This window comes from Pteronotus mesoamericanus, unplaced genomic scaffold (genome assembly GCF_021234165.1).
Source record: "Pteronotus mesoamericanus isolate MK-2021 breed Mesoamerican mustached bat unplaced genomic scaffold, CSHL_Meso_final contig_657, whole genome shotgun sequence".
Lineage (NCBI taxonomy): Eukaryota > Metazoa > Chordata > Mammalia > Chiroptera > Mormoopidae > Pteronotus > Pteronotus mesoamericanus.
This window is the reverse complement of record NW_026555229.1, coordinates 20,109,809-20,133,278: the sequence shown is the minus strand read 5'-3', so window position 1 is coordinate 20,133,278 and position 23,470 is coordinate 20,109,809. Positions and strand designations below refer to the sequence as shown.

Genomic DNA, 23,470 nt, shown 5'->3' with positions numbered 1-23,470 from the left:
TCCTCCCAACTCCCCAGCTCTCTCAACCCCTCCCCCGCACCCAGCCCCAGCTCCTGGGAGGGCTCAGTCTGGCCCAGCCCACAGACCTCCCCACTCTCTGAGCCTCCAGCAGGCTTACACCTCGGTGCCTCTGGCCTTGCTAGTCTCGCTTTAGCTGTGTGTATGCTGTCTTCACTCTCCAGCCATGTGCTGCGCCCTATGGATGAGCCCCAGGGACAGACAGGGACAGACACATGAGCATAAACCTCAGAGAAGGCCCTGGCCGGGTAGCTCGGTTTGTTAAGAGTGTCCTCCCAATATGCCAGGGTTGCAGGTTCAATCCCCAGTCAGAGCACATACAAGAAACAGCCAGTGAATACATCAATACAAGTGGAACAACAAATCGATGTTTCTCTGCGTCTCTCTCTCTCCCTCGCTTCCCCTCTCTAAAATGAAAAACAAAAACAAACAAACAAACAAAAAAACTGCAAAGGACACAAAAAAGGTCCCGGCAAGCCCTCAGTCTCAGGATGAACAGAGAAAAGGTAGGAGGGTGTTGGGCGCCTTCATGTTCTGGGCCACAGTTACTCTGTCTCATGCTCCAACATCACACCTCATGTGCTTCAACCAGGGGCGTCTCCATCGTTTTCTTGGGCTGAAATTCAAGCTCAGGTAAAACCCCATCTTTTCCAGAAGGTTCTCCTGCTCGCTCCTTGAAAAGGGCTGATCTACCATATGTTTCCTCCCCGCCTTCACCGTACAGGGTGGAGCAAAAGTAGGTTTACAGTCATGAGTACGTGAAACACAGTGTATTCTTGTATTAGCATTTATTAATTATTGTATTATTTTCCATAGGAACAACTTCAAACCTACTTTTGCCCCACCCTGTATTTCTGGGGGTGGGGTGGGGGACTGTGAAAACCCCAGGGCCTGTGCAAAAGGCAAATTAGCATTGAGAGGTCTCATTCAACATGAACAGCCTTCTTTTGTTACCTAATTAATTCATCTTTTTTGAGGTGGAAATAATAGGAGATATTGAGATAAATTTTTAAACAAATCATGCTCAACCTAATTTCAAAAAAAAGAAAAGAAAAAGAAAAAGATTGAAAGCTTGCACTGCCAGACAGCAAAGAAGAAATTTGGGTAAAAAAAGTGGGTACAAGTCAGAGTGGGCGCGATGAGCCCAGAAACACTTACCTAAGCCCTTGGAAGAGCTAGCTGCAGGTCTGCCTCTAAGTTTCCAGCAGCCAAAGCCAAAGAGGAAACAATTGTCAGTTATACAATTCAGCTGATTAAAAAAAAAAAAAGGGTCATTCTCTGGGTGAGCAGATGTCTTTGTGACGGATTTCTCAACAGGCGCTCTCCCACGGGTCCCCCCCCCAGGAGCCAGTGTAGATGGCGGGCGGTCCGTTCAACACTATCCTTCTGCCAGTACCACATCCACGGTCACCCGGCTACTTGGGCAGGCGTGTGGGCAGCTCCTCAGCTCTCCCCCGCTGCCATCGGTCCAGTTGTGAAACACGGATGTTCCCAGGGGACATAATTCTGGTTGCCTGTCCCGCAGAGAGGGCCCCACCATCCACGCTCTCCTTGCAACACAGGGGAAGCAAAGGTTGGCGTGAGGAAGGTGCTCCCCAACAAGCCACCCCCTGCAGGCTCAGTCCTCCCCCAAGGCTTCCCAAGTCCTGGCCAGCCGCCTCCTGTCAGTCCCTGGGGCAGACACACGACGCCACCAACGGCAAATGACACACCTCGCCAAAGATGTGGGGCGCCACAGAGCCAATGGAATGGATCTTGGGGAACTGTTCAAAGGCCACCTGAAGCCACTGAGAAATGGTGACCTGAACAGCTGCAGAAGAGATATTCACCAGGATGAGGGGGAAGGTGGCTTCAAAGGGATGTGAATATCAAAGAACGAGAGAAGCCCTTCAGAAAACTTTAAGCCCTGTCTTGTGTGGCTCAGTGGATTGAGTGCCGACCTGTGAACCCGGTTCGATTCCCAGAGCACATGCCTGGGTTGTGGGCTGGGTCCCCAGTGCGGGGTGCGCGGTAGGCAACCACACATTGATGTTTCTGTCCCTCTCTTTCTCCCTCCCTTCCCCCCTCTAAAAATAAATATATAAAATATTTTTTAAAAAACTGTGTTAAAAAAAAGGAAACTGTTTAAGCCCTTATGTATTTATGGAAAAGTGATTCTGTGTGGGCTGCAAGAGTCAAACATGAGGTGAAGAATATGCAACCCTGAAAATATGGCAGAAAAACACGGCCAGAATTCTTTGCTCATTCGAAGCATTAACATATGGTTATCATTAAAGTCTACACTTTGTTAAATATAAAGCAAATCCTCTTCATAATTTTATTTTTTTTCCAAGGTAAAGTTCCAGTTATACATTCACCACACCATAACTCATTACTAAGTGGGTTCATTTTAAGAGGCCTTTCTCAGGTAACAGTTGACTTTAGATAATCCAGACCCCTTCAGGTAAGTACTCTTATAAATGAGGTTTAAGGCGGGGTTGGGCAGAGTGGCTCAAGGTAGACCAAATGAAACTCTAATCTCCGAAGTTCAAGCTCGTACTTAGAAAGTCAAGCTGCGTTCAAGGCTGGGAAGAGAACCGAATGGCTCGCCTGGGCCAGGTAATTGCTTCTGTTTGGGCTCAAAAACGCAACCAGTTTCATTTATCTTTCTTCTTGGGGAACTAGTTCCAAGAAGAACAGAAAATTCCACACGCACTATAAAAATGTTTCGGTCCTGCTGAAAGAGCTTACATGTCGTAGTTGGTTTGAAGGTTGACGTGTTAATCCGTTGAGTTGCTCCCGAGCCTAAGCTTACTGGTTTTAGAGGCTACTCTGCAGAAGGAATAAGAGGCCTTTTAAGGAAAACATTCAGGTGTAAACAAAGATGAGATCTCTCAGCTGCCAAAAAAAAAAAAAAAGAGCGTGGAGCTGATTTCTGAAGAAACGGGTGGAGAAATGGAGACCCCGCAGAGTTCCCCTCAGCAGCCCCAGGAGGAGCACAAATGCTCCCAAGAGGAAAACGCAAACTGGCACCCTCAGAAGCCCCAACGTGCCACGCCAGTCTTTCACCGGAGGCAGAGTCTGAGGCAGGGTCGCCGGAGCAGCGGCCTGTTCGTGTTGGCAGGTCAGTTTCCACGCTGCCCTGGCAGGCACACAGAGCCTGATGCCAGGCTGCCCTGTTTGTGAGCGGAGCGGTGAAAACCAGACCCCGAGGACCCGAACTGCTGACTCGAGGCTCCGGGAGGGACGCGGAGCGGGGCGGGGGCGGGGGCGGGGGCGGGGGGGACGGCAGGGTCCGTGAGCAGCTACGGAGAGCAGGAATAGCACAAGGCGAGGGCAGAGGGAGTGAACGAGTGTGCTCGTGCATGTGTGGGCGCATGGGCATGCACTTTTGCACCACCGAGTCCTAAAATGATTTCCCTCTTTACGTAACCAGCCCCAGGGGCCCTGCCTCAGTACCCCCTCTGCTCCTTGCCTACTCACCACTGGGTGCCATGAGCTTATGGCTGTGTCTAAGAAAAGGGTTTTTTTTTCCCCTAATACTCAGATTTTCAGGAATTGATTTGTCCACGTGAAGACAACCTTTCTGTGACAACAGACCGTCCCAACTCCTGCCTCACCCCGGTGACCTTAAGGAAACATGTTGAGACGTCACCAGGTTTCCTAATGCCTCTCAGAGGCTGGTGACGTGTAAAGGTTTGGTGGACGGTAAGTGCAGGTATGTGTGCACTTTTTTTTCATCCCTAAATTGAGCTATTCGTTCAGAAAGAGACAGAGCGTTCCTGCTTTACGTGAGCATTTCTGCAGAACAGGGCTGCCTGGCTGGACAACATGCCTCCGACCCCTGGCACAGTCCAGGAGGCGAACATCTCACCCCTTTAAACTAGGGGACAGCGCCCCCAGCAGCCCCAGCACCCAGTTGCTCCTTAGAAAGAGAGGTTTGGGCCAGGTGGGCTCCCGGAGCGCTGAGGCCACGCCTCCCCCACCCCCCTGGCATGCCCAACACTTGGCCCAGTGCCAGCACGGAAAAGGTCCTCGGTGGCGATAGGCACAAAGTCCGGCGCAGGCGCCCTGAGGCAGGGCACCGGGTAGACAAGTGACCCCCAAAAAGCTGGCGGTCCTTTGCCTCCGAGCCAGGAGGAAACACCAGGGGATCTGAGCCACTGGAACCACACGGGGCCCTGCATCGCTGTCACCCTGAGCCCGAGGTCCGGGGTGGCCCGCCCAGAATCACAGCCCAGCCCGGAAACAGTCATCCGCGCAGAGTCCCCTCAGAAGAGTGTGGCCCACGTCTGTGGGGGTCACCACTGTACCCCGCCCCAGCACCAGCTTCCACACTGCCCAGCACCAGAGCCCAACAAAAGTTCCTGAGCGAACAAAGGAGTGAACGAAGGCAAGCCAGGAAGACAGACTCAGATCTCCTCCATCCGCACAGCCCCCGCCCTAGCTCGGCCGCCATCGCCTCCCGCCTGGACCACGGTAACGACCTCCCGTGGGCCTCGACCCTCAGCCTCCCTCTCCATCTACGGTCCCCTTAGCCACCAGACACAGTTGCCAAAACTGAACTCGGCCCTGACCCTTCCCTGCTAAAGAGGAGGACAGAGCTTTCTGTCACTTTGTGGGTGCTGACAAACTCCCGGTCCAGCTCCAGGCCCCTCCGAGTCTGCCAGCCGCCTGCCGCAGTGGCTGCCAACCCCACGGCTGTGCCTGGGACTCCCTGGGCCATCTCTCTGGCTCCCCCAAGGCCTCTCCCTGCCTGCTGGGCCCCTTCAGCCCCTCCCTGAAGTGCCTCTGCCTTCTTCGCCCTCAGCAAACGCCTGCCATGCTGGAAAACCCAGGGGATGCGCTGCCTCCCCCAGGAAGGCCCCCAGCTTCTCTAGGCAGAGTTAGGCGCGCTCTCCTCCTGGGCCTTGTGTGCTCAGCTCTGCTGGAAAGTCTCTCATGTTGCCGTTCTCTGTGTCCACTCACAGGGCAGCCATTGTTTCCTCTCCCCCAGCACCCCTGGCGCTGCTGGCCATTAGGGGGAGCCAACGTCGACTAAATGCCGCCCACTGATCAAGCGCCCAGCTGCATTCCCATATACCTCCCCCATTTCCTCCCATTACCTGCCAGCCTCATTTTAATGATGGGTGAATGAAGGCCCAGAGTGGTCAAGTAACCTGTCCAAAGTCACACAGCTCATAAATGGGCCAGGGGCATGTCCCTCCAGCTTGATGTTCCTTCCCTTGCACCACGCCACACATGGGACGTGGCTCAGAACGCACCCCGGCCGTGTCTGCTGAGCAGACGGACAGATGGCTGCACGAACGTACAGCTGATGAACGCGAAGCAGAAGAGCGCCCTCCACGAGCCGCTTAGCCTCTGAGCGCTGGGCGCTTCCTGCTGCTGACAGCACTGGCCTGTGGCTTCACCGAGAGCTCGGGGGCACGGTGGAAACTGACCCACAGCGAAGGACAGTGACCCCGGGTGCAGAGGGGCCCCGAGCTGGTAAGTTTTGACCAGGAGCCCCTCTCCCACCTATGTCCCTGGATCCTGTTCCCGTCCCTGCTTGTCCCCGGGTTTGGGGCTCCATTTCTCCACCTGCTCTAGCACCTTGGCTTCCGCACCTCCAGCTGGGTCCGAGAGCTCAAAGGCAAACACTCGGTTTGGAAGAAAAGCGACCTTCTAAAGTACAAAATCTGAAGTTATGAAGCGGCAGCTGGGAATGGAGGGCGGGCCCCTGGGTCTCGGCTGCCCTGGAACCTTCCACCCACTCAGAGTTTCCAGCCACGCCTTCACTGGCTCCTCAAAGCTCCATGGCTGCATCGGCTCCTCACCAAACCCCATTTCAGGGGGGGGTTCCCTCCCCGGCTGCTCTAGGAGACTGGGGACTCCGGCCCAGGTGCGGTCACAAGCTGAAGCCCTGGGACTTCTCCGAGCCGCACCCCGGTGAGCAGAGCTGGAGCAGCCCGGGGGGCGGCCGTCCCCCTCCGCTGCAGGCCTGGGATCGTGGGTCCCGCCCCGTCCGCACCTGCTCCCCCCAGACCGAGGTGGCCACCTTCTCCCGGACGCCCTTGGAGAGTGAAGTAATAGCCTCCCTCTGCCCATGCTGCTCCCACCGACGCCAGCAAGACGGAGTTTCCGGGCACGCCCACCCAGCACACACTGGGATGCTGGGCAGCTGGCTCCCGTTCACAGGCTGACCAAGAGCAGGAGACCTGGGACAATGGCCTTTGCTTGTCCGGCCAGGATGCTGACACCATATCCTGGCCCAGTCTGCCCAGTAGGAAGTGGGTCTTACAGGCAGGAAAAGACTGAAATGAAACGTGGTTTAATGAGGGACAAGGCCGACGTGGACCCGTCTTATCAGCGCAGCATCTTGTCACTGGACAGCGTCAGCATCAACAACCTCATTGAAACAGAAAGGACGGTCCCAACCCCACCTACAGTGTTAACGGCGGCGCTGGGAGCAGCCCAGGAGCTGGCTCTAAGTGCGAGGTGGTGCAATATTTTTCAAGGGTTGGGCAAAAGGACCCCACCCTCCGAGGGGCCACAGAGAAGGTCTCTGCTCTCCCTTTCCTGCCCTCAAGGCTCTCAAGTCCGGGAAAAGTTTCGACAAGGAGATGGAAGTAATTCAGGGCTGCCACAGCAGGCAGGAGCTGGGGGACACTCACCAGAGCTGCTGGTGAGCCAAGGCCACCTGCCTCTACCCCCCCCCCCCCCCACAGTTCAGGACACCTTTTTCAGGGGTGTGTGCCCTGGTCTCCTGCTTTAGCACCAAGGAACCAGCTTCCTCACACCAGAAACTTGGCTGCTTCTCCTCTGTCTCATTTCTTCCTGGTCTGTCCAGGCAGCCCTTGGCCAGGTTTCTAAGTTACCAATTCCCAAGGGGCCACTGTCCCAAGCAGGCAGAGTGGGGAAGTCAGCTCTGAACAAGGGTGATGTTTGCTCTGGCCCATGGGGCGACACCCCAGGCTCTTGGCCATACGCACCCGCCTCCTCCCAGAATCCAGAACCCCGTGGCCAGCTGCGGCTGCCTTGGCCTGCGTGAGGGCTGTCGGCTTGCATGCCTGGAAACTCTTTATCATCAGATTCCCAGCCTAGCTTCAGCCTCTCAGAGCTCAATGCATCCCTGCGTGATGCTCTCCCAACAGCTCTGGTGGGCCAGGGGGAGGGGTGGGGAGGGGTGGGACGGGAAGGCCTGTGGAAGGCTTGGCCACTGCAGTGGACAGCGTCCCTCCCGGGAGAAGCTCTTTGCTTCGGGCAGGGTTGGGAAGCAGAGAAAGGAAGCTCTCTCTGCTCCCCATGGCCTCTCTCAGTCACATCTGTTCTCCCAACGGCTAATGGTTACCAGTGGACATGGGAGAGGGGACGGGGTGGGAAACTCCAGGAGAAAAGCCATTGGTACTGGGAACGTAGGACTGTGTCATTTCTACAGCAGCATTGGATGCAGGAAGAGGCAGGAGTCATCAGCCAGCATATCTGCAAGAGCAGAACGTCTGTCGACCCGTAGAAAGATGCTGCCCCTGGCTTTCTTTGTCAAGATGCCAGGTCTCGCGGCCCTGCTGCTCCCCTCCAAGGCCCAGATGTGGAGGGTCTACAGTCACATGCGCATGGAGAAAACGCACCGAAAGTGCGCCGGCTCCAGGGCAGAACCAGGGCTGGAAACGGGAACGGACGGAGGATGCATCTCCAAACCAAGAGACCAACGGACATCTCAGACTCGGCCCAGGCTGGGGGACAGAGACTTCCATTTTAGCAAAACGACTCTGTCATCTGTGTATTTTTGAAACTTGCTTTGAAAACCTCCAGGGAACCCCCAGAGTGGAAAAGACAAGATTTATTGGGACCCCTGGACCCAGGCCATGGAGAGAGTGGCGTTGGCAACACCGGAAAGGTGCAGTGGAGGGTGTACTTAACAGCCATCCCTGTCCCTATCCCTGTCCTGTCCCATGCCGCCGGGCTGGGCCCCAGGGTTTGGTCACATGCAAAGGGGAACTTCAGATCAGCTACAGCCTGAATGATCACAGACACGGCACCACGGGTCCAAATTGTCAACGCCTTGTTGGCGCCATGCCAAATTCAGCTCGCCCCCCGAGGCCTAGGGGTGGGCGGAGACCCCCAGGGACAGCGGCTGTGAAGGGAGAGAGCCTTGCGCCAGACCTGCTCACGTCCGTGGCCAGGCCCTGGCAGGAGGGAGTGGGATCTTTTACTCCGTCACCTGCCTAGGCGGAAGGCAAAGACGTGTGTTCTGAGGCCAGGGGACGGGGACCGCACGGGCAGCAGCTGGGGCGGTGCTGGGACACAAACGGGGGATTATTCCCAGTGGAGCTCGGCTCCTTAATGGCACATTCATCAGGCTCCACACCCCACCCACCCCACCCACCCACACGGGGAAGGGGGGTGGGCTATTTAAAGACCCAGCACACTGCTTCCCTGCGCTCCCCACCCAGTGCCCAGCCCAGCTGAGATACGCCCGGCAATGCAGCAGCCCCAGGCCCGGCCACGAATTCCTCCCTCCACGGGCCCTGGGACAGCCTGGGGCGCCTTTGACAAAGGCTGCCTGGCTGTTCAGGACGTGCTGTGTGAGTTGTCTTGTTTGATTTTTGTTTTGGATTTTTATTTTTATTTTGGCTTTTGGATGGCCATTTCTAATAGTTCTTTTATACGTAATGTGAGTTGGGAACTAATACACAATTTTGTAAACTCCTCAAGATTTGCCCCCAAAAATCCAAGGGTAAGAAATGTCAAGGCAAAAAGGCTGATGGATAATCAAGGAATTTTGTCCCTGATGGATTTCCACAGCAGGGCAATGCCCCTCGTTCAATGGGTGAGTGCCCCCTGCTGGACAGTGAGGGAAACACCCAGAGTGCAGGGAGACTCTGGGAGACAGGACGGCCACCTGCAAACACACCCTCAGAAGAAAAAAGTCACTGGGCTTGGAGCTCACAAAAGGTTGATTTTCCCCTTTGGCAAAAAGCAAGGCTAACAACACCAGCCACAGACTGAAGCCTGGAGCAGTTTTCAGGGTGGGTTGGCTCTCCAGCTATAGCAGGGGAGGTCGCAGGGCTGAAGGCCCCCCACCCCTCCGCATTACAAGACTCAGCACCGAGAGCCTGCCTGGCCCCCAGAGTGAGGTCAAAGCAGGGCCCGGAGGAGGTTCATTCCTTCCCCCCAGGGGTGAACACCTGCAGGAAGCCCCCAGGCTGTGGAACTGCAAGACGCTTGCCTTTCTGGGTCAACAATGTCCTGCCGATTTCCCCCCTCCTCTACCTCCACCTACAGGGCTGGCTTCCTGGCCTAGGGGACAGCTGCCAAGGGTGGCCCGCACCCAACCCACTAAGGAACTCTCGGTCTTGCCCCAAATCCCTGACATAGCTTAGCAGGTCTTGCAGCCGAGCCTCAGTCACAACCCCCACTTCCACTGCCCCTGCCCTACCCTGCCCTGCTCTGCGCCCACGGGCCAGGCCTCCCCTGCACCCACAATGCTGCCTCCAGGGCTCAAGACCCTCTCCCCGCGCCAGGCCAGCGGGTCGTCGGCTCCTGTGCCGCAGCTTGGGCATCACTAGTCAACAGCTGGGAAAACAGCAGCAGCTCATCCTCACGGGGTGCGCTGTCCTGGGTGCCTTGTGTTGGGAGCCCAGACTGCACGCCCAGTGCAGGGTGCCTGGTCCCGTGCTAAGTGCTTCTCCCATGTGACCTCAGGTAACCCTCCCAACAATGCTTTGAGGCAGATGTCCTCATGCTCACTTAACAGAGAAGGGAACTGAAGCTCTGAGAGGTGAGGTCGCTCAGAACCAAGGTCATGGAGCTAGTAGGAGCTGGAGCCAGGACATGAACCCAGGCACCAAAATTTGTCCTTAACCACCTCCACGGCCGCTTTCTTTCATTTGTTTATTGTATTTTATCGTTGATGCTATTATAGCTGTCTCTGCTTTTTCATGTCTACTTTCTAAGAGAGTCCCTTGATATATGGGGGCCCCCACGCTCCTCCTTGGTGGCACAGATCACTGAGGACTGGGAGGCCACTAGGGACACTGGACCGCGAGCTCCCTGAGGACAGGGTTGCATTTGTCATTTCACCCGAGCACCCCCACATCTAGCCAGGCCACAGAGGGTGAGCTGGGGTGTCCCAAGGGGCTATGACCAAGCTGGGTGTCGGGAGCAGACGCAGGGCTGGAACCCATAAGGAGAAAAGCGGAGAGTAATGACCCTGAGTGAAATTGCAAGGAGCGCTCAGACAGAGCCCAGCAAAGTGCGAAGCGGGTTTACAGACGCTTGTTCACACTGGCCATTGGAACAACTTGGACAGCGGCTAAAATAATGTGTTTTGTAAAGGAATGACTCAAATAAATAACGCAAACTATTGGGAGCTTCTAGGCTCTTTGAGAGCCATTTTCATAATTTGGAAACCTACATTTATTCATATCCATCAGCAGTAAATAGGCTACTTATGAACCCAAACTACCCAAATTTAGCTTCCTAAAGAAACCGCGCGGGCCAAGCTCTTTCCTCGGCATACCCCATGACGATTTCAGTGAATGTAATGCAAACTGAGGGACGGTGCTCTAGTCTGTGGTTCTGTTCTGTTAAGGGTGTTCTCATCAACGTGCAAGGAAAGATTTTGGTCTCTGAAAGCCCCCCCGAGGGGCAAGGAGAGACTTCCTTGGATCTGTGCCCTCAGAACTAGGTCCACTTTGTAGGGTGACACGCTGTGACAATCACACTGCACTGCCGAGGATGCTCCATCCTGCTCGCAGCCCCCCGCCCCTGCAAATGCCCTGGGCCCCGGAGCTCTGTGGCCTCTTCCAGCTGCAGACCAGGGTGCCTGCCCCGCCCCCGTCCCTCTGCTGGCCCGGACCACCAGGGCCACGCCCTTCCTGCCCGGGCCTGCTCCCATCAGCCAAAGGCACCAAACAAATGACTCAACAGCTCTTTTAGGAACGTTGCCTTCCCAGCCTCCAGGTCTCCAGATTGCTGTTGGCCCGGGGAGGTCAGGCCCCAACAGGGAAAGGCTCAGTGACTCACAACCGACCAAAGCCCTGACACACGGACCCCCACGGACACTCCCCAGCCCCGGCTGGACTCCTTCTCTTCCCTCTAACCCTCTTCACGCCCCGACTTTCCCCACTTGGTGAGGGGCACCACCAGCCAGCCGGGCCCTGGCACCGGAAGCCAGGATGGTCCTTGGCTCTTCCGGTTCTCTCACCCTCGTCCCCCACCATCACCTCCTTTTCCTGCTGAGTCATCGCCCTTCTCCTTCCGGAATCCTCTCTGTCCTGGCCGCCTCTCAGAGCAGGACTCCTGCGCACCCTGCCTCCCCTTTGGTCCCCGCACCTTCACCTCCTCAGACACCACAACGACCCAACTGGGGCTCTGATCAGGTCCTTTCCTTGCCTAACACCACACAATGCCGCTCCAACAACAACCCCCCCAAACCCCTCATCCCCCGTTCAAAGGCAGATGAAACTCCCGAGGCTCCAGCTCGCAGAACCCATCTCTGTCCCCTCCCGGCTTTGTCCTCTCCCTCCGCTCCCTCCTCCAACCGACCCAGTCAGCCCTCCCCCCCGCAGCTCCTCCTGGCCGTTTCTTGCCTGTCTTTGCTCAAGCAGATCCTGCCCTGAACGGCCGCCCACCTCTCAGACCCGCTCCCAGCCTACCCTGCAATCATCCTGAGGGGCCACCCAAACAAGGAGGCCCCCACCCAGGGAGGGTAGCCTTGCCCACCCTGTTCTGCCACGCTGCGCTGGTCCTGACCTCTGAGCTTCCGTTTTTTGCTAATATGTCCTTTTCTCCTACTGGAGTCGCCACCCTCCTGGCCTAAACCTCTCAGCACACAGCTTCCCTCCCACCCCTGGCTTCCTGAACATACCACCAGCAGGCCGCCAACAGTGGGACAACTGCCTTATCTCTTTGGAATCCCAGAGTCCAACCCTCTGAGACAGAACCAGCAACATCATCTGGAGGCAAAATGGAACGCAAATGAACGCAAATGAAAGCGTAAGCCCCCGGTTCCGGAAGTGTTAGAATTTCAAGATGGAACATCGGAGCACTGAACCAAGCCCACCTGGCCATGCCCGTGAAGCCAGCCCTGGCCCTAGGCCCTGACCAGGGGCTTACCCGGATTCCCTCTAAGCCCCCTGAGCTGCCAGAGGGCAACGTTGCCAGAACAGGCGAGAGGCGAGAAGCAGAGAAGGGCAGTTCCTGTCTCCACTCAAGTCTCCAATGAGTAGCAGTGACTCGCCTTCAAGACATTATTCTCAGGGAGGGAGCTGGGCCCTTTCCGGTACCCAGTACCGTTCCCAGCGCACGGGGAACTCCTGTTCTGGAGACAGGAACAGCACTGAGGTGGGGGTCTGCACATCGGTTTGCCTTTGACCTCTGCAAGGCACTTAGATTCTTTCCCTGGATCTCCTCCTCTGGAGACTGGGCAGGGGGCAGGGTAGGGTGACTTTCTAGTTGTAAGTCCAGGTCCCTTTTCCCATTTAAGGAGTTAACCAATGCCTTCCACACCTTTTTGGGATAACAAAAAGCTGAATTTAAATTCACACAGAGTATCTGTATTTTTGGAAGATGAAGAAAATGATCTAATTCGAGACTTATTTTCCTTTAAGAGAAGAGCTGACAAAGAAGGCAGACAAACCACCACACTTTTCGTGGACAGACGTGACTTATTGATCTAAGCGTTCTTTCTGCATAGGCCCAGCTGGCCATGACCTCAGGATCCTCAGCACGGATCCCTAGGGGACCGCTGCCCATGGGTCAGAGGGTGCCTTCCCCAATTCAGTACCTTGCCAAGGCCCCGCTAACCCTCTGGGCACAGGGGCCACCCACACAGGACCGAAGAAACTCAAGGATGTCCCCTCAGGGCCTGCTCAGCCCGACAAGTCCAGCCGCAGTGAGTTGCTACCAGCAGCTGCTGTAGTTTGATTCCCTGTTCAGAGCTTTTGAGTCCTTCTTGGCCGATCCCTCGCTGAACTGATGGCAAATTTCATTTCAGAGGTCAGCTAGAGTTGCCAAATTAAGCCCTTGTCTGAGGACACACACCAAAGAGACCCTGGCTGTCACAGAAGGGTGATAAGGGCCCCCAAGACACAGGCCGAACATATCAGGTCCTGTCGGGCCAGATGGGCGGACGGAGTGTTATCTCCCATTTCATATCACCATCTGGAAGGTATTAGCACAATAGCCTCCCTCACAGGCCTCTGGATTTTTTCTTCTTGAAATCCCCAAGTGCACACAATCACGTAATAGGGCGAGAGCCGGGGCCAGAGGCAGCTCCGATGGAAAGTGAGACGCAAGCTACGGGAAGGAAAGAGCTCTCAAACTGTTGGTTTCGAGAGCTAAGCTTGGTACGTCGGAGCACTGGACAGTCAGCCCAGCAGAGCCTGGGATTTGATAAAACAAGTCTGGCTGGCAGAGAGAGCACACACGTCCGAGACGTAGCCACTGAACAGCAACAAAGGCAAAGTCAGATGGTGCCCAGAGAGGCTTGCAAATTGGCTGGAAACCCCAAGGCAGACGCATTGAGCTATTTCGAGTCGCCAGCAAGATAAACGAGCATGTGAACCCCAGCCCACGTGGGGACAAGAACAGCCCCCAGACCCCGCTGATGGCCAGCCGTGGGTGGCTGCGCACGGTTAACCCTGAGCTGGCGTGGCGGTTCCTTCCCAGCGTGTTCTCACTCCATTCCCCTGACAGAGCGAGTCTGTGCTCAGAAGATAGAAATTACTGTTAAGCTTGGCCCAAGGGAAACTGAATTAGGAAGGCAAATATTAACTAAAGGAGAAGTCATAAACACCATTCCCAGTTCAGAATGGGAAGCTTTGATCTGGGTTGGATGGTCCAGGTCATTAATTTCCACCACCCTCACCTGCAAATGAACCCTGGGTCCTCTTTCCAGGTACAAGACGCACCTGACGGGCCCTGGCTACAGGGAGTGCAGAGATGGGGAGACAGATGACAAAGGAAACTGATCTCAGACAGTCAAGATTTAACTATTCAGAAAGTCACAATCTACCTACATGGATAAAGCAGTTTACGAACCATGAAAAAAGTAAACAAAATCCTGTGCTAATGTGAACCATATGAAATTGTCAATATTTGAAAACTGTCAATATGGTGATTCACGTCCTTCAACAAAATAGCCAGCAGGACATGGAAAAGTCAAAGACTCTGAACAAAAGCAGAGGTGCACCCCGATGTAGTCAGTGCACTGGGTGCTGGTTAAACACATCTGTTTGATGACCCTCTTTTAAATGGCACAAAAGAATTCTGCTATTTGGAAAAGACTTCTAGGTGATCATTTATCTAAATTAAGAAAAACAATACCACCGTGTTATGCAGTGTTTAGCAGGTGTTTGTTCAAATAAAGGTGCAGCCACCTTTGTGAGGTAGTTGAACCCACGCATGCATGCCCACAGCGGATGGACTGAAAACTCCCGTGTGAACAGGATAACCAGATAACGCAACCAGAATAAACCACATGACTTGGACCACGAGAAAAAACAGAAGCTGTAAGTCAATATGAAGCAGTGCTTTCAACTGCGAAAAATTCTGAAAGTCTCGGCAAACTCTCTGGCGAGGCTCTGATGCTGAGAAGGAGCCGCAGGGGCCCCTGGCTCTCTGAGCAGAAGGCAGCGACCAGACACTCCACCACCAGCGGCGGCAGGCGTCCCTGATCCTGGGAAGCTATTCACAGCCAGACAGGTGAGGGTGAGACTGCAGTTCCCCAGGGGGCCCCAGGCCTGCAGCAGCTTCTGGCACCTTGGTGGAGGCACAAAGCCCCGGGCCTCCCCCCGGGCCCCTGCGGCAGGGACTCGGGGTGGGTGGCAACCTGAGCTGTAACCAGGCTGCGCTGATATTTGCTAAAGTCTGAGCCCCACGGACAAGAGGCGGGTAGGTCGTTTTCCCGCTGTGTCCACGGGAGTTGGCCAGGTCTTTAGAGGCCCCTCTGCCCGGGTTCCCGACCGTGGGAAAAGCAGGAGAGGTTCCGGAGATCACCAGAGTGCCCCGTTCCACGTCTCATACATGGTGACACAGCTGGAAGGTTCCATTTAGAAAACAATTCTGCTGCTTTAGAAAATTGTTCCTGAAAATTTTGAACAGATGGGAATACAAGCGCCCACGGGCAAGCTAGTCCTTTGCAGAATGTTCTCAAAGGTCTGGACTCAGTTTCCTGTGCCGTCCAAGGACAAGCAAAATGGGAGCTCAGCCACTTTAAGTGGCTTCAGGCTCCCCTGAGGAGGGGGTGAGCTTTGATGTACTCCGGGGCTTTAAGAAAGAGAAGGGCAGTCAAAATCCCTTCCCTTCTGCCTGACAACTGCCTCTGAGATGGGGCGGCCGGGGTCGGGGGGTGCCTCCCCTCTGCTTCCCTGTTCAGGAAGAAGAGCTCTTCTCAGGGCAGGAGACAGCACCGAAGAATTAGCAGGCAAAGGCGGGGAGGAAGAAAGGGCCCGCCCTGTGTCTCCCTGCAGTGGCTTCAAGCAAATGCTCAGGCCCACTTTTTTAGATAATTCTTCTTAAAACATATTTTTAAAATGTTAATTTTAAAACGTATATGTTTTTATGTAAAGTTCTAGCCCTGCTTCTATGGGGCCCAGTTTTCTTCCCCTCCTGCCTCCCCCTCTCCACCCTCTGCCTCTCCTGCCCCAGGAAGTGGAGGGGGATCCACAGGTGGCACGGGGGTCTGATGTTTCTGTCCCTCCAAAACTCACAAGTGGGAGTCACAATCCCCAAGGTGAAGACACTAGGAGGCGGGGCCTGTGGGAAGTGATGAGGTCATGAGGGAGGGGCCTGAGTCAAGGCTATTCCCAGCGCGTGTGGGGAACCATAGTGGGTGTTGGGGCTGAAGTATATACAGGGCGAGCGAGGGCAGACTGGTGGGAGGTGAGGACGGGGAAGTCACCCACCCCAGGTCCAACAGCCAGACAAGGGCACGGGGACCTTGTCCCTCCCCTCGACTGTGCTGCTGGCTCCTCTTCTCTGACCACCACCCAGACAAAGAACAGGCAGCGAACCAGCTAGAGCCCAACAGGCCAGAGGCAGACAGCTAAGTCACTCCCTGAAAGGGTATAAATAGCACGCTCTCCCCCTTGGAGGACTTCTGTTGTAAATAGAGGTGCCTGAAGACCTCAAGGGAACAAATCTCTGAAATGGCCTTTGTCAGGGGGTTTCCTAGCCTCTTTTCAGATCCCTCCTAAGGCCCTGTGCAGACCTTGTGCCAGGACGTCACTACTTGCGAGAAGAGGGGAGGGGGAGGAGGAGGGGGTGGGCCCAGCCCCCACCATACCTCTGGGCCGTCAGATCTGTGGAGGCCTGGCCGAAGTCCCCGCCATGGTGGGAGGAGGCAGCGAAGAGCAGCTTTCCCAGGTCTTCATGGGCAGCTTGCGGGGTCACATCACTTGCTACAGGTGAGCTGGGGAGAGGAGAAAACATAGAGACTCAGAAATGTTCTTTGACGTTTCACGTAGACCCTAAGCGGGGCCTCCGTTTCCCCTTCTGTAAGTGGAGGGCTAGGTGCTGGTCCCGGAGGGTCTGTCACCCCCTGTGACGAGACAGCACAGAGCCCTGGAGTAAGAGTCGGAAAGCTTTAGCGCAATTTGATAGAGAAAGTGTCTGTGCGCTGACTGAGGAATCAAAGTTAGGGCTGTTGTGCAGGTCCTGGTCTGCGTTCTCAGCCAGGGGCAGGCAAATCTTGCCTCCGGGGACGTCTGGCCAAGTCCGGAGGCAGTCTCTGGTTGTCACAGCTGGCAGGGCAGGTGCTACTGGCATCTAGAGGGAAGAAGCCAAGGATGCTACTGAACACCCCACAATGCACAAGGTAGCCCCACAACAGAAAACTATCTGGCCCAACATGCCAGCAGCGCCACGGTCGAGATATCCTGGTTTTGCGTTTTGCGTCACTTTCTAGTAACACTCCAGGTTTAACTGCAGTTTCAAAAGTTCTGCTCTACACGAAGGCAGAAATAAAGAAGCACACGGCCCTTCACCGACTGAGAAGGGCAGCCCTAGGTAGCCTCCAAGAGCTGGCTGCCTTTGGAGTGCGGAGAGGCCCGGGTCACGGGACCCTGTCCCTTGTCGCACATGTCAGCTCCTCCGGCAGGAACCCACCCTCCCCCGCCCCCCCATAAGCAGGAATGTCTCGTTAGTTCGTAGGGAGAGCTGTGACTTTCGTGCTTTCCGACCAACTTGGCTCTTCAGCAATAAGTAAAGGGGGGACAGTTATTTCCACCCCTTGAGCAGATAGTCCCTGGGCACCATCTCCGTGCTGGGAACAAGGACGAGGTGGTCCCTGCCCTCGTGGAGCTTAGTTTTAGGGGAGTCAGCCAATTTTATTTATTTTAAATTTTATTTATTTTTAGAGAGGGGAAGGGAGGGAGAAAGAGAGGGAGAGAAACACCCATCGGTTGCCTCCCACACACCACCGACTGGAGACCCAGCCCGCAACTCAGACGTGTGTCCTGACTGGGAATCAAACTGGTGACATTTCGGTTCACAGGTCGGCACGCAACCCACTGAGCCACACCAGCCAGGGCAGGAGTCAGACATTTTTTTAAAAGGTATGTTTATTTGGTAACCATTGTAGTAACCACTCGGAAGGAAAGGTACTGGCGGCCGTGAGAGCACAGCCAGGAGGCCCTGGCCCACAGGGGCATCGGGGAAAGTAAGCGGAGGCCAGGCGGCCAGCTCCGCGTAGCGAGTGCTGCCTGATGCTCACTGTGTGCTGGGGGCTGTGAGTCCACAGCCTAGCTGATCCTTACAACAATCCTGTGAGGTGGGTACTGTCATTACCCCAATTTTACAGACACGGAAAGCAAGGCCCAGAGAGGCTGAGTAACTTGTCCAAAGTTGCACAGCGGATAAGAGGCAGAACCAGGACTCACACCCAAGCCTGAACCATTACACTAGGCTCTGTCTCAGAGGCTGAAGGACGGGAAACCACATATTTGAAAGCGCTGAATCGGGAAGGAGTTTGGCATTCTGGAGAAGTGCAAAAAGGGCCTCGTGGCTAGACTACACACAAAGACAACAAGGCAGGGGAGAGGTGGGCGGGAGCCAGATCACCAGGCCAGGTCTGGGTATTGGGACTTGACTGTTCGCTGAAGAACCAGCCCAAGGCTTCCCGTGCTCAGCCACAAAGAGCTACGCAGGACACAGGTGAACGAGAGGCAGGGAGGCCCAAGTGAATTTCCCCAAACTAGGATCTAAATATGATTAGACTGGCGCACACTGGACTAGCAGGCGCACTCGCCACACTTTACTGTGCATTCCCCTGGAAATTCTGTTGAGTCCTCCTTCCTCCACAGTTCCCACCCCCCACTCCACACCCCCCAGACCCCACCCTGCCGCCCTAAGACCACGCCCCGAGGAGTCAGCAAGAGGGGGGAGGGGCGAGGGGAAAAGGGAGAAGGAGAGAGGATGGCAAGGACCCTGGGTGTCTTTGCTGGATCACGAGTCAGAGAATCCTAACCTACAGGCAATATCAACTTTCCAAAGTCATAAAACCTGAGTGGAAAAACATCACCCAGTAGTTCTGGCAACACACATTGAAAGCCATAAAAGACCTCATTTCATCTGACACAGTCATTCTTCCAAGAATTTACTCTAAGGGCATTATTAAGGGTGTGAGCAAAGAGCCTAATCACAGCTGTGACCCTAATAGCAAAACAAAAACAAAGACTGGACAACCCAAACATTCAATAGTAGCAGAGATTTAATTAAATTAAGGCATAAAGAATGAACTCACAGCTGTTTAAAAAATAATAAGGTAGATCTCCATATATCTAGAGGTAAATGTGTCTGTTATGAACTTAAAAATAGGTTTAAAAACCATTGGTGCCATTACCCAGGTTTCCTGTGCATGAGTGACTGATACGTCTGTATGCATGTATATATGTGTGTATAAACACACTCAGAAGGAGAGCAACAGAGTGAAGAATACCTGGCAACATGGAAGGACATACGCCAGAATGTTCATGGAGTAAAATGAGTGTTTTTTCCTCCTTCATTGTATTTATCTCTATTTTCTAGTTTTCTGTTGAACATGTACCAGTTTTATAAGCAACATAAATAAGAAAACACATGTAAGGAAAATCCGAAGTGCCAGGGAACCACTTCAGTTCACAACTCAGTGAGTGTCTAAGAGATGGGACAGTCGGGAGAAACACCGTCTCCCCGCCTCTGGTTCAGACTTTCTGTGTGCGGGCCCAGGCTCATCAGCCACGCCTCACTCATCAGGGACCAGCAGGGACAAGGAAGGTCCCGGGGGAGGGTTTTTCAGGTAACAGACACCTGCCTGCCTACTCTATGGGATGGCATATTTATTTGAGCTCTTTGGGATGGAATTATTTTTCAAAGCGTATTGGACATGTCCCTGACTTTTTGAATGAAGAATCTGTGGACATAATCAAAATGTTCTCCATGACATGTGATCAGCATCTTGAGCGACTGGGATGTGAGGGAGGAAGGATGCTACGGCACCAAAAAGACAATTAATTACATATCAAGTCAAGAGGCTGGGGTGCTGGAGCAGCCTCACCTTAGGGTCTCAGCCAGGTGACTCACCCATCTGGGCAAGTCAGGGTGCTGGACACACGGCCACCGAGGACGCTTCTGAGCCAGTCCGGCCCCTCCCCCAGAGGCTGGCAGCCAGGCTCCTGCTTACCAGCCCATGTGACTGTCACATTGCCTTCCTGTTCTCTGCTGCGAATGTGCCACGGGCTGACATGGCTGAGGTGGTAGAACAGTGTGTAAGTCAAGAATTAATGAGCTCTGATAAAGGTTTATAAACCTCCCATACAGCGTAATTATCACAACTTTAAAATAAACATGGATGTGTGTATATACAGACATGGCAGATTGAACCACGTGAAATTCATATTGTACCATCAGTCTGGGGCCTTCCTGTCTTCCTTCCTGGGGATCTGGTTAAGCTCCAGGCCCAAGGACTAGAGAGAGCTGACTGCTGGGTACTTGGAGGGACTCATAAAACAGCTCTCCACAGACCAACTGGAACAGGCTATAAATGGCTTCTAAATGCTACCAGTGCTGGTGCTGGGACTAGAGAGACTGAAATATTTTTCAGAGGGGAAAAAGGAATCTGTCAGAGACCTCACCCCCAGCTGCTGCCACCAGCTGCTGGGGCCAGCCCACTATAAATTTAGGCAGGCCAGCGAAGGGTTGATTTTCCACTGGAATGTCAAGGTGGAAGCTGGTATCCAGTGCTTCCCCAGGGGGCTATGAGTCACCCCCTTGGAGAGCAGGCAGACAGGGTTCTGCTTCTAGGAGAGAGACATTCACATTCCAGGCAAAAAGGCCGACACTTTCAGTGCTACACGCAGGACCCAGGCCGCAGGAAGAGCTCCTGGCTGGCCCCAGGGTGAACTGAACAGGATCAAAAGCAATGATAATAACAACAATAATAATAGATAGGCAGGAGGAAACTTTGGGAGGTGATGCATGTATTATGGCTTTGATTGTGGTGATGGTCTCACAGGTATATACTTATCCCCAAACTCACTTTAAGTTATAAAAATGAAGTATGTACAGCTTTTTATATGTCGATCATACCTCAGTAAGATTTTTTTTTTTAAATGTGGATCTCACATTCCAGGGCCGACTAATCAAGAACAGGGCAAGTTCAAAGTCTAAAGCGAGGAGAACTGTGAAGGGTGGTAATAGAAGAACAAACTCTCATAGGAAAACGGGCCTCTTTCAGGCTCAGGCGAGCTGAGAAGGCCCCGGGGGAGGGAACCAAGCCAGGTGCTTCAGCAGGCAGCTGTGTGCAAGGGCTGTGTCCAGGGAGGGAAAAAAAAGCTTCTCCCTTCCTTTCCCTGACGGTTGGGGTAGAAAGCCACCAGCTTGGCTTTCCCTCCCTCCCTCCCCTTGGGCAAGGCAAGGCAGGAGCACCGGAGAAGGGACAGGCTCCGCAGTGGCAGGGACGGACGGAGTCTTAGGGAAATCATTACCTGCAGGGAGATCAGCAGAAAAGCAACACATCGAGGATAATGGGAGCCAGGTTCTCTCAGCAAAGGAGGATTTGCTCACACGAAAGCTGAGTCAGCTCCCGAGAGCGCTCGGGGCTGGGGTGCAGTCAGAGGTATCAGAGAAGCACAGGGCTAGACGTAGAGGGGAGTGCAGGTGTGTGTCCGTGCAGATATCTACTTCCCAGCTCTGTCTGCTGAGAGGGGTCATGTCAAAGGGACACAAGAAGCACATCAAAGAGCCTACCACTGGCCAAATCCAAATCTGGGAATAATTTGGCATAAAAAATATGGAGACTCATGGATTACAACCCATCGAGAAATGTAATAATCCAAGAGTTCATATAAAGACGTGAGCAAAAACATAAATAAGGGAGAAGAGAAAGCTCCCCCTTCTCATACAATGCCAACCAGCAAATGCAGGAAGAGATGGAAATAGGAAATCGCCATGAAGCGCCACGGGGCGGTGGCGAATTCAGGCAGGAGCCCCTGGAGAAAGCCGAGCAGGTGGATGAAACAGGTTTGAAGTAAAAGGCACTGACTGGCGTGGAGTATCTTCCCAGCCGGTACAGACGGACTCCCAAGGGGGAAGCGGTGACTTGTGGGTGGAGAAACCTGGCGGACACCGACTAGGCCAGAGTTGACCAGGCTTGCCGTCCAGGATGTGGGACAGTCCTGAGCCAGCGCTCTGGGACGGGGCCTGTGGGAAGAGCACAGCCTCGCTTCTGTGGGACCCCTGACCAAAGCGGACAGCCAGGGCCTTTATGAGCAAACTCTGGATGGACACAGGCAGAGGGGCACTTCCAGAGCAGAAGAGCTGTACTCCTCGAGGTCATGAAAGGCAGAGAGAGGCTGAGCGTCCTCCAGGCTGAAGGGGTGCCTGCAGGTGCCCAGAGTGCGTCATGGCTTTCGGAATGGGTCCTCGATCAGATGGGAGAGGGGGTGCGGCCAGGGAATCCTGGCGGGTTCTGACGGCTGAACAGTGTAGTGACATGATTTCCCGAATGGACGGGCGGGCTGGTGATGTCCTGGAAAGTGTCCCTGTTCAGGGGAAATGAACACTGGAGCACTTTGGTTTCTTTTGTTGTATTTGGAGGGGGAGAGGTTCGTGTCTGCGCCTTGCTCTCAAACGATTCAGAAAGAGAAATGATAATGGATACATATCCCGATATATGTATCTCCCTCCATATGTATATTTATATAAAGAGGGAATGGCAGAGCATGTATAGTAAAATGTGAACAACTGAGGAACTTGGGCAAAGAGAATAGAGAATTCTTTGTACTGGTCCCACAACTCTTCTGTAAGTTGGAAATTATGCCAGAAACAAACAGAAAACATTCTGCGTAAAGGCCCACAGGCACCTGCAGAGCTTGCTTTGGGTTCTACAGGACAAAGAAGCCACGGTCAGTCATGCAAGAGGCTTCGTGACATCTGCCTGACGCCAGGTGTGGGAGGGAGGGACACGCGGAGCAGTCAAAGATGGCCTGGGGTTTGAATGTGTCATTGGTCGGAAGGCCACGTTATGGGCCACAGGCCTTACACATAATACCTTAATCCCCCTGTGCTATTATTTGCTCAATACTTATCTTTCAGTGAAGTCAGTTGTTCAATTTGAAGGAATTTACATCATTCTAAGTAATACCATCTGTGAGTCTGCGGTTTTGATGTGCTACTTCTACTTTTTCCCTAATACAGAGTAATACCATACAACTCTTAAAATGACCAGGCGACCCCCCAGCTCAGGGCAAGGCCCCGCGGGCTGAACACCACGCTTTGCAGACAGCGCCCTCGCTCTCACCAACGCAGCGGACAGAGCCCCCTGCCGCTCACATACACTCGCTCCTTTTTAATTAAAAAAAAAAAAAAAAAAGGCAAAACCTGTCATAAATCAGCAAAATAAAATCTTTGGAGATCTCGCATCTTTGGGAGCTACTGGCCAGTTACGAGCTGGACACGACCCAGCTGGAGAAGGTGAGAAGCCATAGCAAAGGCACGTTGCATGTGTAGCACACGTGTGGACCGTTGTCAGCTCTCCCTGTTCCTCCACAAAACCTCTGTCCCAGCACGCGGAGCAGAGGTGCCCAGGCTCGCTTCTGCTCCTGCCCCTGCTCCTGCTCCTGCCTGTGAAGGTGTACCCCCCAGGTACCAGCTCCGCAGCCCTGGTACCTCCCCAAACAGGCTTTGCTTTTCTAGTCACTATGGAGAACCCGTCCTTTCTTGATCTGGCAAATGATGGGTGGGACAAGCGTGCCTGGCATCCCCGCGGGCCAGGGACAGGGCCAGGGCTGGGCCGAGAGGATCAGCAGATTCCTCAGCACAGAGAGTCCCACTGTTCCCAGGAGCAGAGACGGATGGAGAGACCGGGTGAGTGGAGGGGCTGGACCGAGCGTGCTGGTTTCATTGTTGACGGGGGTATTCTAACATATACTAAATATAGGAACAAATTTAAATAAGGACAATGAGAATTCTAGCACGAACGGTACATGCTAATCGCCAGAGCTGCTAACAT

General features: G+C 54.1%; 1 protein-coding gene across 10 annotated transcripts in view; it reads right to left on the bottom strand.

The window, feature by feature from the left end:
- LOC129077226 (transforming acidic coiled-coil-containing protein 2-like) overlaps positions 1 to 23,470 on the bottom strand; it is a 125,196-nt gene that overhangs the window by 73,225 nt on the left and 28,501 nt on the right. For all 10 annotated transcript variants that reach the window (XM_054581639.1, XM_054581637.1, XM_054581631.1 and 7 more), the window contains one exon: positions 16,268 to 16,393. In XM_054581639.1, the coding sequence (XP_054437614.1) occupies positions 16,268 to 16,393 (126 nt within the window). The remainder of the gene's footprint in view (positions 1 to 16,267; positions 16,394 to 23,470) is intronic.